The sequence below is a fragment of the Idiotropiscis lumnitzeri genome, chromosome 19 (assembly GCF_059441095.1).
Source record: "Idiotropiscis lumnitzeri isolate Australia: NSW breed Sydney's pygmy pipehorse chromosome 19, RoL_Ilum_1.0, whole genome shotgun sequence".
NCBI classification, from domain to species: Eukaryota; Metazoa; Chordata; class Actinopteri; order Syngnathiformes; family Syngnathidae; genus Idiotropiscis; species Idiotropiscis lumnitzeri.
Genome location: NC_142409.1, coordinates 3,602,259 through 3,614,596, shown reverse-complemented (window position 1 = coordinate 3,614,596; position 12,338 = coordinate 3,602,259). Strand labels below are relative to the sequence as shown.

Sequence of the window (12,338 nt, the reverse complement as noted above, 5' to 3'; positions counted from 1 at the left end):
ATGACAAAGACCTGGCTTTTGGGCTGGGGTGTGTCAACTTTTTATAGCTACTTTAAGTGCTGTGAGGGTGAGGAAAGTCTTTTGACTTCTGTCTCAGGCCTCTCCAATGTAACATTTTATTTCTATGCTCTGCAACTTCCTAGGAAATAACAATGACACATTTCTTGTGAGCTATTGTTAGAACAGGCCTGCAGGCTAATCCTGTAATACTTGGGGGTGGTCTGGTTCCATTTTGGTGACCCTGTCCTGGTGCAAATTTAAAAACCACTTTTATTAAGCTTTGCCCCCTTAAATGTTTTTGAGCCAACACAGCCAGATGTTTGAATAGAAATAGAATAGAAATCCCTTTATTGTCATTGTACTCAAGTGTGCAACGAGATTAGAGGGCTCCCCTCTCCAGTGCAATACAACAATAATACAGACAAATATATAAATTAGATAAATAAAGAAGACAGTGCAATGGAATTCAGTACTGAATAGGGCATATAGAAACACATCACAATGCTGTTTTGCGAGGTTAGGGTGGTCTCGTGTGTGTGTGAGAGTTCAGTATGGAGATGGCTCTCGGAAAGAAACTGTTTCTCAGTCTATTGGTCCTTGATTTGATGCATCTGTAGCGCCTGCCAGAGGGCAACAGGTCGAACAGGTGTGAGTTTGGGTGGGTATTGTCATTGACGATGTTGAGAGCCCTTCTGAGGCACCGGGCGGTGTAGATGTCCGACAGTGGGGGGAGAGGGCAGCCAATAATCCTTTGCGCTGTTTTGACTGTCCTCTGGAGCCTCATTCTGTCCGCCTCAGTGCAGCCGCTGTACCAGGTGGAGACACAGTACGTCAGCAGGCTCTCGATGGACGAGTGGTAGAAGGCCAGCAGCAGCTTCCTGTCCAGGTTGAATTTCCTGAGGACTCTCAGGAAGTGCAGACGTTGGCGGACCTTCTTTACCACTGCTGTGGTGTTGTGACTCCAAGAAAGGTCATCGGAGATCTGTACTCCCAGGAACTTGAACGTGTGGACCCTCTCCACACACACGCCTTCGATGCAGAGGGGGGGCGGCAGCGTCTTGTTCCTCCTGAAGTCGACGACAATCTCCTTTGTTTTAGCAGAGTTAAGGTGCAGTCTGTTGTCCTTGCACCAAGTTGTCAGTCTCTTTACCTCCTCTCTGTAGGCTGTCTCGTCACCTTCCGAGATCAGACCGACCACTGTCGTGTCGTCAGCAAACTTGACGATGGTGTTGTTGCCGTGGGCCGGGCTGCAGTCGTAGGTGTAGAGGGCGTACAGGAGAGGGCTCAGCACGCATCCTTGGGGGGAACCGGTGCTCAGCATGAGGGTGGAGGACGTGTAGGGGCCGAGCAACACAGTCTGGGGTCTGTTGGTCAGAAAGTCCTTAATCCAGATGCGTGTGAGGGCAGGGAGGCCGAGAGTGTCCAGTTTGGCGACGAGGATGTCTGGGATGATCGTGTTGAATGCCGAGCTGTAGTCCACAAAGAGCATCCTTGCATAGCTCTGCTGTCGTTCCAGGTGGCCCAGCACAACATGCAGAGCAGTGTCGATGGCGTCCTCAGTGGATCTGTTAGCCCGGTATGCAAACTGGTAGGGGTCCAGAGTGGGAGGAAGGCAGTCCCTGATGTGCTGGAGAACCAGCCTCTCGAAGCACTTCATAATGACTGGTGTGAGAGCAACAGGACGGTAGTCATTCAGGTGGACGGCTGGTGACTTTTTGGGGACAGGAATAATGGTGGAAGTTTTCAAGCAGGAGGGGATGACTGCCTGAGCCAGGGAGCGGTTGAAGATCCTGCAGAAAACATGTGACAGTTGGTGGGCACATGCTCTGAGGACCTTGCCTGGTATTCCGTCGGGTCCAGTAGCTTTCCTGGGGTTGACCGCCAGGAGCGCGCGCCTCACATCGTGTTCCTCTACGATGAGTGGGGGGGAGTTGGAGCTTGAAGTGCGGGGGTGTGACGGTTGGGGCGAGTCAAAGCGAGCGAAGAAGCAGTTAAGCTCCTCTGCCAGCGATGCACTCGGGTCTACAGAGGTCGTGCTGCTGCCACGGAAGTTGGTGATGCTCCGTAGACCCTGCCACACCTCCCGTGGCCTGTTACTGGCAAGGTGGGCCTCCAGCCTCCCCTTGTAGGTTGCCTTGGCTAGCTTGATGCCTTTGCTCAGGTCAGCACGAGCCACCCTGTACTGGGCTTTGTCGCCTGACCTGAAGGCAGCGTCACGGGCCTTGAGGAGAGAGCGAACCCTGCTGGACATCCAGGGCTTCGCATTTGGAAAGGTCCGTATAGTCTTATGTTGGGACACAGTTTCCATGCAGAACTTGATGTAGTCCAGTACACAGTGCGTGTAGACATCAAGGTCCTGATGATCAAAGAGGTCCCAGTTTGTGTCATGAAAGCAGTCCTGTAATTCACTCATGGCGTCGTCACGCCAGGTTTTCACAGTCTTTGTGGTAGGCCTGAATCTGCGCCTGAGAGGGGTGTACGCAGGTGCGAGCTGCAAGGACAGGTGGTCTGACTGGCCGAGAGGGGCGAGTGGGAGGGCTCTGTATGCGTGCTTGATGTTCGAGTACACATGGTCGAGAGTGTTGTCTCCCCTCGTTGGGCACTTGACATGCTGGTGAAACTCTGGGAGTACAGTCTTTAAATTGGCCTTATTAAAGTCTCCCGCTACTACGTGAACGCCATCAGGGTGGGCCCGCTGATGTTTATTGATGACGCACGCGAGTAGCGAGAGCGCCGTGCTAGTGCTAGCGTCGGGAGGGATGTAAACAGCTGTGACAATCACTACCGTTAGCTCCCTCGGGAGAAAATAAGGCCGGCATTTAACGGACATGAACTCGATGTCGGGGGAAGAGTGCTTCTCGACGATCGTGCTATCGCCGCACCAGTTCTCATGCACGTAAACACAGAGCCCCCCGCCCCTCCTCTTACCGGTGTCCCTCGTCCGATCCGCGCGATGTAGCGAGCGCCCGGCCAGCTGGATGCTAGCGTCGGGGACGTCTGCGTGCAGCCAGGTTTCCGTGACGACGATCACACTGCTATCGCGCACATAGCGGTTTCCCAGGATTTGTAATCCCAGGTCGTCGATTTTGTGGACCACGGATCTGGCGTTGGTGAGGTGCAGACTCGGTAGTGGAAGCAATATTGATGGCTAATGAATGACGAGACATCTGCGCAACGTCCCCTTTCGAAGTCTTTTTTAGATGTTGTGCAGTAGGTTGCCATGATCCTTTTCCCGCAGCCCAAATTACTATCCGAGCAGCTACGGTGGATTTCACTCTGATTAAGGGTGTCCAAATTGCAATTAAAATGGCAGTCTTCGGTTTAATCGTGATGTGTGTCCTGGCACAAATGTTCGTGCAGATAGATGTCCATTTGCCTCTCATTGGGATTTCAAGTGGATTTGAACATTTGGTGTCAAAGGGGGTTTGCTGACCGTGCCCGCTGTCCTGCCAAGTCTGCCTTTTTTTGGCAGATGCCAAGCGGCTGAATGATTTTGGAATTAAAAAAAAAGCGTTTTATTTTTGCAGATGGACAAAAATGCCAACATGCCTTTAAACCATTCGGGATGTTAAGGTTTTGAAACATTTGCCGACAGGTGTAATTTTTGTCCTCTGAAGGTGTCCACAGCAAAACGCATTCCCAAAGTCTCACACACAAAACTGTGGATGTGTGTTGCGTGGATGTCAAACACCCCCACCAGCCCCTTCAACCTCACCAACATTGATTTCTTTCCTCCCCTGTCGTGCTATCATCTTGCATTTTCACCCACACCACACAGTTGGACACGCAATCACAAAAAGAAATTGTGTGCATGCCTTCATACCCTCACTCACTCACCCACTTACTCACATATTAACACACTCAATCTGTGCCCTCTTGCATGGTGCAAAAACTGTATTTCCCACAATCCAGTCTGGCCATGAAATGACTAGCGTAAGACTCAAATAAAATGGCTATGACAGTGCAGGAGTCAAATTTCTCACAGGCACACACACACACACGTGACATTGTGCAACATTACTGTGACCTTGGTTGACACAAAGCTGTCAGGTGGATGCTATTTTTCTTTGAATTTCACTCGAAAGAAGAACGCATAGACATAATTGAGAGGCTGCAAAGGAGACTAACTGTGAGTGCCTTGCTGCTAACAGGATTTGAGGCAGTATAGAAGAGTCTTAAAATGCAGGAATACTTTACCTCTGGGCGCCTTCATGGCTATGTATGCACCATTTGAGACTTGGGGACACATCTGCCCCCAAGGTCATAAACATTCGCAGTCATTTTCCAGATCAGGATTTTAGCTGAGGAATATACTCGACTGGATTGGGACTTATAAAATTGTATGAATGTCCGTGTTGGGTGAAGACCTTACAAGCCCTGAGGTGTGCAAAATTGGAGCGGCCACCAATTTTTGGCTTTCTGGGCAGTATCGCATGACGAATAAGTAGCAGAAACTAATAAGAGCTTTTAAGAGTTTTCTGAAGAGTCAGAGAGCAAGTCAAACTGGGCAAATAAGAAATGCACTTCCAGATAAGTGGATTTTGAATGAAAAGCATAGAAAATGAAGTCGTAGAATTGTGCATTAGTGGTGGTGAACTTCATTTTATGCACTCGAGTCGCCGAAGGGAAACGTAAAGAAAATGCTAAGTGTCTAAATGTTCTATGAATTGAATATATACAGATAAAAAACACATATGTATAAATTCAAATAATTCTTTGTGCAACAAAAAAAAAACATTTGAAGCCTCATACCTTTCCAGAACCAATTTTGGACCGCTATAGGAGCATTTCAAGTTATATTTGTGAGCATGAATAAGAAGTAATAGCCTAATAGAAGCCAAATTTCCTTTTCTGTTCTTATCACAATACAGTCATGTTGTCATCACTGTTGATTTATTTGTTTGTGGGCAGGCTTACAAAAAAAAAGAAAGACAACAAACTCTTAAGCTTTATGCAAAGCTTTATCGAGGGGACTGGCTAAGAAAGTACCCATCGATTTTGTTGCAGGTCCAGCTAAAAGTCCTCATTTATTTTTTTCTCTTTTAACTTTTTCATAAATTACATTTTCCTCGATTTCTCGCACAATTTAATGGTCGTGATAAATTGCAGGCATATGCAGGAGGTGGGTATCTTTTGACGGCGTGCAATTTGGTGCTGATCCAAATTATGATTGTTTAGCCTTTGGCAGAGATCTGTGCCCCACTGAGCGCCAGCTCAGTTTTGATTGTTTTTGCCACTTGGCTCTTCACGCCTCTGTATCCAAAGATAAATAGAGAAAGCACATTGAGAAGATGAAGATCAGGTGGCGTTTCTCGAGGCCAACATACAAATGTTTTTGCACACTCAATTAAATGGACGTGCACATGAAATCTCACTGTTGCACATAAAGGAATCATTTAAATATTGCAGCATGTTAACATTCAGAATGCACACTGAAATAAGTACTCTGTCACTGCCCCTGCAGACCTGCACGGTTCAACGAGGATCATTAATTCAGTGTACTAAAAGCCGTCACATTGCTTGAACACTCAGCTGTTTGTCTCCGAGGCGTTGCTTTTTGCGATTTATCTTACGGGTTAATGCAATCATTTGTGATATCATTTGTCTTAAAAATAATCGAAACAGAATATTGGGTAAGTGAATGCAAGTGGATGGGTTGACTGCAAAAACAAGACTGTTATTTCCTCTATTACAGGGGTGAGCAAACTTTTTGATTGGCGGGCCACAATGGGTTCTAAAATTTGGCAGAGGGGCCAGACCAGGAGTGTTTTGGTAACCTCACCTCATTGGAGCAAAGAAATACATTTAATTTTAAATGAAAGTGAACAAAAGCATGACAACAATGTATGTTTTTGAAAAACCACAGTATTTAGAAAATGAAATATTAACAAGGTTTATTCATTTAAGTTTTTTTTCAAGTTCGGCGGGCCGGATTAAAACATTTAACGGGCCACATGTGGCCCCCGGGCCGTAGTTTGCCCACGACTACTTTAGATATATGATTTGAAATGCAAACTACGGCCTGGGGCCACCTGCGGCCCGTTCAACCTTTTAATCCGGCCCGCCGAACTTGAAAAAAATTAAATGAATAAACCTTGTTAATGTTTTATTTTCTAAATACTGTGGTGTGTCAAATACAGATTGTTGGAGTGCTTTTGTTCATTTTCATTTCAAATTCAATGTATTTTTTTTCTCTGTCTGTCTGCCACGTGGCACCACGCACAAAGTATGCCGTTCCCCCCCCCCATTTCATTCTATTCAGAAGTCACACTGTCGCGCCTCACGTTTGGGTATATTGTATTAAATTGGCTTTTTAGTTGACAACTGCAAATATAGTCATTGCAACTGCAAAAAAAAAAAAGAATTGTGTCCTTAGTGCTTTGTATCCTTTAGCAAAAACATGAATGGTGAAAATGAGGAGAGCTGTCACTCATTCAAGCACACAAATGAGTAATTCGGGCTGTGAATTGTTTGGCCTCTCTTAATTGTATCTGCCCTGGCACAACATACATCCGCAAAACAGATCAAATCGTGTCATCCTCTTTCCTGTCTCAAAATCTTCTGGAATGGACAGTTGGTTCACTAAAAAAAAGACTTATGAAAGGATTTCTCTGCTAGTCATCAAACGTAAAACAACGCTTCCTGTTGAAATGTTAAGTTTTCATCTGAGGGTAGCGACAACCCACTCGATTGGCTCCGATCCCTCCATTTCACGCATGCACACAAATCCAGTCATTATGAAAATTAATCATGCAACCAAACAAGGTCATCGTGCTCTATTAAATTTTGCTGTCTTCCTCTGCTGCTCATTTACACCCGCTGTCATTTGTCTTCATGCATTTGTCTGCTTCGACTTCATCTCCTGGCCTTGCCGTCTTGCCAATGAATGCTCCACAACAGCAGCAAATAGAAACAGAAAACCCACAGTTACTGTGGCATCGATGTATGTCATGCAAAAGGCAACAGTCGCTGGTGCCGATCGACCTTGCCTCAGAGATTAGTGCTTCTCCACATCTGTCACGTATCACCGGGCTGAAATCTATACCAGCCAAATGAATTGCTTTGAAATAAATGAGCCATTAGATTAGAAATTGAGTGCACATTTACCTGTACAGATGATTGCTATCGAAGACGTTTGGGGGCTTTAGAACGTGTCACTTTGATTGTTGAGTGACTATTGGAAACGAGAAAATATAATTCCTTCAGACTAGGCGTCTTCAACTCTTGCTCGGCAGACGCTGAGCTGCACTTTTTTTGTTTACGGAGTGAACTAGTGGCTAGAGCGTGAGGCAGTTACATGTTCTGTCCCAGGATGGCCGAGTGGTCTAAGGCGCCGTGTTCAGGACCCAGTCTCCCCAGGAGGCCTGGGTTCGAATCTCGAATTTCCCCATTGTGGGACTAATAAAGGACAAATTATTATTATTAATTATTATTATTATTAAAGTACCTTCTGGTGCGCCTCTATAACATTCTGAAAAATCCGAATGATAATATATGTATTTTTTCCTAGCAGTCCAGGACCAGCCCAAAAAAGGATCCACGACGTGCACGCAGTCAGATTTCTTTTTGCTTTTCTTTATGCACAGCTCCCCAAGTTATCTCGTTTTCCTTCGATGTGGGAAACGGCCCGGTGGAGTTGACGGTGAATTCCGCCACGCCTCTCAACGACGACCAATGGCACCGAGTGATGGCCGAGCGGAACATCAAGGAGGCCATTCTCCAGCTGGACCAGTCCTATCGTGTCGCTTGGCCGGCGCCGGCGCAAGGGCACACCCGGTTAGAACTATTCAGCCAGCTCTATGTGGGTGAGTAGTTCTTGCAAAGAAAGGATAACAACGTCTGGCACGCAGTTCTGAGTTCTAGGTTTGAATCTTGGCTCTGCCCTCTTTGGAGTTGCCATGTTGTCTCTGTATGTTCCAAAATCATGCACTCCACATAGTCCTTAGGTCTGAATATGTGTGATTTTTGTTTTTGTTGTTGTCTATAGACATCCCGCGATTGGCTTGGCAACCAGTCCATGATGAACCCAGACTCCCACCCATAGATTGATGTTAATGAAAAGGCTTTCTGTCCTAGCTTCATCCCTTTAAGACCACTCATATATACTGTAGAGAACTGGGAACATTTGAATGTTTAATACTTTTTTTGTAGTAAAAGAAGGCCCAGCCTCAAATGGAAATTCGCTCCTAAGTGGCTTCAGTGCAGTTGAATTCATTGTTAATCCCGCACTCGCAATCACATTGGAGTTTCATATTTAATCACGCATGGACACGCGCTTCCTCGGGAATTCCTAAGTGATAAAGACTTTTTAATGAAGCTAAGTCAGACATCCCATAATGATGTGTGTGGGCTCTGCGGGGGTGTGAATAAAACAAAATACACCATGTGAGGTCACCTTTTTTTTGTGCTTTAAAACTCACATTTATTTTCAAATAAAATAAAAGGAACTCTGCACAAAGCGAGCCGCTGAGGGTCCCTCACAGGCATTAGCAGATCATCCCTCATTTTAACACAGACTCGTGTAACATTTGGTTAAAGAGGTGCGCTGGGTTCTTTATTGGCCTAATCTGCTCTCTTCCTTTTTCTATTACAGCATGCGATCGCTCACTGTGCTTTTCTATTTCCGTGTCATTCATACCTCCAGTCGTCGAGAAACCAAACTTCCGAGGTGCAGTCATGGAGATTAGTGGCTAAATGATGTGCTGAGGCAGCTAATGTAACCACAAGATTGTTCCAAATTCCTATCAGTCGCCGTACTTTGAGCTTAGCTCCTCATAGGATAGCCTGGAACCGTCACTTTCGCAACCTCCTCACCCTTCCTTGTCCCAGTTTGCCTTGTGGAGCGCATCACTGACACCAAAAGGGATTTGACATGGTGGAAATGCTCTTTGCAATTTGATTCAGTGTTACAAAGCTGTCAATTCAACGGGCTCCATATGGCGCCTCATTCACACCGGTTCATTTTCTATTTCCAAATTGGCCCGCTGTGCGTGTAAGAACGGTGCCAGTGACACAGGAAATAACGGAAAAGGAATTAGGTGATGATTTGTGTTAACTCAGAGGGGACAGCGTGTTCTTATTTCGGATCATCAATCGAGCAAGAGAGCAAGACCTGGATGGGAATTTAATATGCATCCAATCAAAAGTGGTCAGCTCTCATAATTTAGTTTCATCATCAACACACTGTAAAGAACGTGTCAAAATATTCAAAGCAGTAACATAAAGCTCCTTTCAGTAAATACAAAGAATTACTGTTCTGCATTTTTGCATAACATTTTGTGAGACTACCAGCCTGAAAACAGTACAAAATAAAAACAATGCAAGGCATGCCGAATTGAAGACATTTAGTTTGCAACATTTGATGAAACGACGGAAACAATAGTCATCGGAAGTGTGCACTGATGTGTTTGTGTCATTTCCCACCAAAACAAATTCCAGCCCTATTATGTGTTCCAGTGGCATCTACATCTCTTTTGCTCTCAGTCAATATGCTCCTCATCAAGCGTTTGATTGCTTTAGTGTTTACTGCACAGTGGTTCATTTGCTTGAATGGCCTTGAAAGTGAATGTTTAGACCATCAGCCTTCTGTCATTCACTTCACACGGTTAACTTTTAGCTCCCCGATTCACTTAATACATGCATATAACTCTCAAGCTCGCATTTCATTCATTTAACCACCTGTGTGATGTCTCACCTGCAATTAATGTGCTTTTTCGCCATTTTTTTTTGTTGTTGTTGTAATTTTTGCTCTCTTCTGTTTGATTGTTTTCTTGTCTCCATTTTTTTACTGGCTACTGCCCGATTGGATCAACATCTTGCTTTTTGCTTCTCACTGCATGTGTTCGACAAACCGTCACAGGAAAGCCAGCCTCACACACCTGCCAAGACAGTAGGTAACATTTAATGAGTGCAATAAAATGTGTCAGTGGCACAGAGTGAGAGACATAATGACACGTTAGACGCTCCAAGTCAAATCTCACCTGCAGTTCTGCCGCATCTCCATCGCCTGTTGCTCTATTAACATTCGCGAGGATGAATGTGCTCCTGTATTGATACTTGTTTTGATTCATGCTGCACTTCCCAACATTGACGTGAGGAATTACAAAACGCCTCTTCATTTCAATACCCAAGTAGATTTTTCACGGCGGGATCCATCAAGCCCAAAACCATTAAGTCTCTTCTAACGAGGCAATACATTGCTGCGTACCAACAGATATCAAATCGCGTGCTGCAAAATGAGAGTGTCTGCGATAACATCTTCTCGGAAATAACTGTGGATTATAGAAGCATTAGACTTTTTTTTTTTTTTTTAACCAACAGTTCCAAACTCGATCTAATCCAAAACAAATGGCATCTTAAAGAGCAACGCAAATAAGCACAGCAGAAATAAATAGCAAACCTCCCGCCATTCTTTAACTGTGTTTTAACAGCTCTCAATCGTATTAACAGTATAGTAATGAGTTTATTCATGTCAAATTATAGTTAAAAAAACTCATTATTTAGAAATAAGAGTTAAGGATCGCAGAATCATGATGCATTATGTTAAGTGATTTGCTTATTTATGTTTTATGGCTGTGGTTGCATATTATTTAACGACTGTTCATCACGAGCAAGATTAGGGTTAAGGTTAGAGTTGTTTGAATGCAACTTACGACATGACATCGACATTCAAAACCTCTCACTTAAGCCATTACAATTAGTTTATTACTATGTTAATTACATAGATGGATGGATTCTCCTTCCACAAAATATTTGACATTTATTCGCTTTGGTAAAGCACTAAATCAAACAATAGAATTGTGCGAATTCTGGTTGTCACTTTACTGACAGTGTGTGTCATTTATCGTATTATTGTAATATTGGGATTTTATTCATTTTTTTAATCATGAATAAATAAATAATACACAAATATTGATTTTTTTTTTCTTTCCTCCATCAGATCTACAATAAGCCGATCATGACAGCACACAGTATCAGCGTGAATAAACAGAATGCGTGCGCGCGCGCGTGTGTCCACTTTATTCTCCATCCGCCTCAGTGCCTTGTGTCCGTTTAATCAAAGACGAGTTCGAAATGAGGTAAACAGGTGGTGGAACCCTCCAGCCAATCAGTGGCACAAAATAGATTAATTAACAAGTGTTGGGGAGTGTGTGCGTGTGTGTGTGTGTGTGTGTGTTGCATTCCGCGGTGGAATCAAAAAGCGGATGAGGAAGAGTTTAAATGCCCAGCTGCATCTCAACATGAATAATGCATGATGCTAAAAAACTGTATTAGTAATCTGAACATGGTAGTCCAGTACCTGCGTGGCTTACCTGCGTACGTGCGTGTGTGCGCATATATGCGTGCGTCTTTAAATGGCCGCTTCTCTGTAATTGAAGGGATGCATCTGAGAGATTTTAATATCTAAAATGCCCCTTGGCTTTTGTTAACGGCAGAGCGCGGTGACCGTTTAATGCGATTGCACTTTAAACTTATACCTATGGGTGTCGTTTTATGATTGTGTTTATTGCTAGAGTCATTAAGGCACATATCAATCTAGCTTAAAGCCAATCTCTGTCCATGTTAATGAGCAGTTAGACAGTAAGAGCACAAGGCCAAAAGAGCGACGGATGAATGGCTTTGGACGCTAAGAATGATTTTGATGTGGACTGTTTAAGTAGGCAGTCGGCGGCATGCAGTTGTGTTTATGTATGGTTAGGAATCAATCCACACATGTCCGCTTAATTTTCATTAAGACATTGTGTTCATTAGGCTCGTCCAATTAGTGAAAAAAATCAAACCAAGCTCAAGGTAATTTCAAGATCAGCAGTTCAGTTGGTGGGATTCACATAACAGCAACGAGTCCTCCAGGCGTTAAGACGGGAATGTTTTTGAAAACGATTTAAAAATCTCGCCCTTCTGCATTCCAAATGACTTTTCTGACCCTGACTTCAAGTTCTTTCATGTGCCGTTTCTGTTAAGCGCTTCCACTTTGTGTGCAGGTGCCGCAGGGGGTCAGAGAGGCTTCCTGGGTTGCATCCGAGCTCTCCGGATGAACGGCGTCACACTTGACCTGGATGAGCGGGCCAAGGTGACGCCCGGGGTCAAACCTGGTTGCCAAGGCCATTGTACCAGTTATGGCATGTATTGCCGCAATGGGGGAAAGTGCGTGGAGAAGTACAATGGGTACTTGTGCGATTGCACCAACACTGCCTATGATGGCCCTTTCTGCACTCGAGGTGAGCGAGAAATAAAAGAGCATGTAGAAACTGTTAGAGCCCAAATTTCCATAGAAAAGTGTCATTTTAACAACTTTACTAAATGAGACATACGCTATCATGCATTTTCCCTCAATTGAA

The 12,338-nt window shown here is 44.6% G+C and overlaps 1 protein-coding gene across 2 annotated transcripts in view; it reads left to right on the top strand.

Moving 5' to 3' along the window:
- The window catches only part of cntnap2a (contactin associated protein 2a), a 249,149-nt gene that overhangs the window by 215,460 nt on the left and 21,351 nt on the right, over positions 1–12,338 (top strand). The window contains exons 19-21 of one of the 2 annotated variants that reach the window (XM_088282987.1): positions 7,587–7,805; positions 9,860–9,889; positions 11,982–12,218. In XM_088282987.1, the coding sequence (XP_088139113.1) occupies positions 7,587–7,805; positions 9,860–9,889; positions 11,982–12,218 (486 nt within the window). The remainder of the gene's footprint in view (positions 1–7,586; positions 7,806–9,859; positions 9,890–11,981; positions 12,219–12,338) is intronic. The other variant, XM_088282986.1, reaches the window with a different exon arrangement.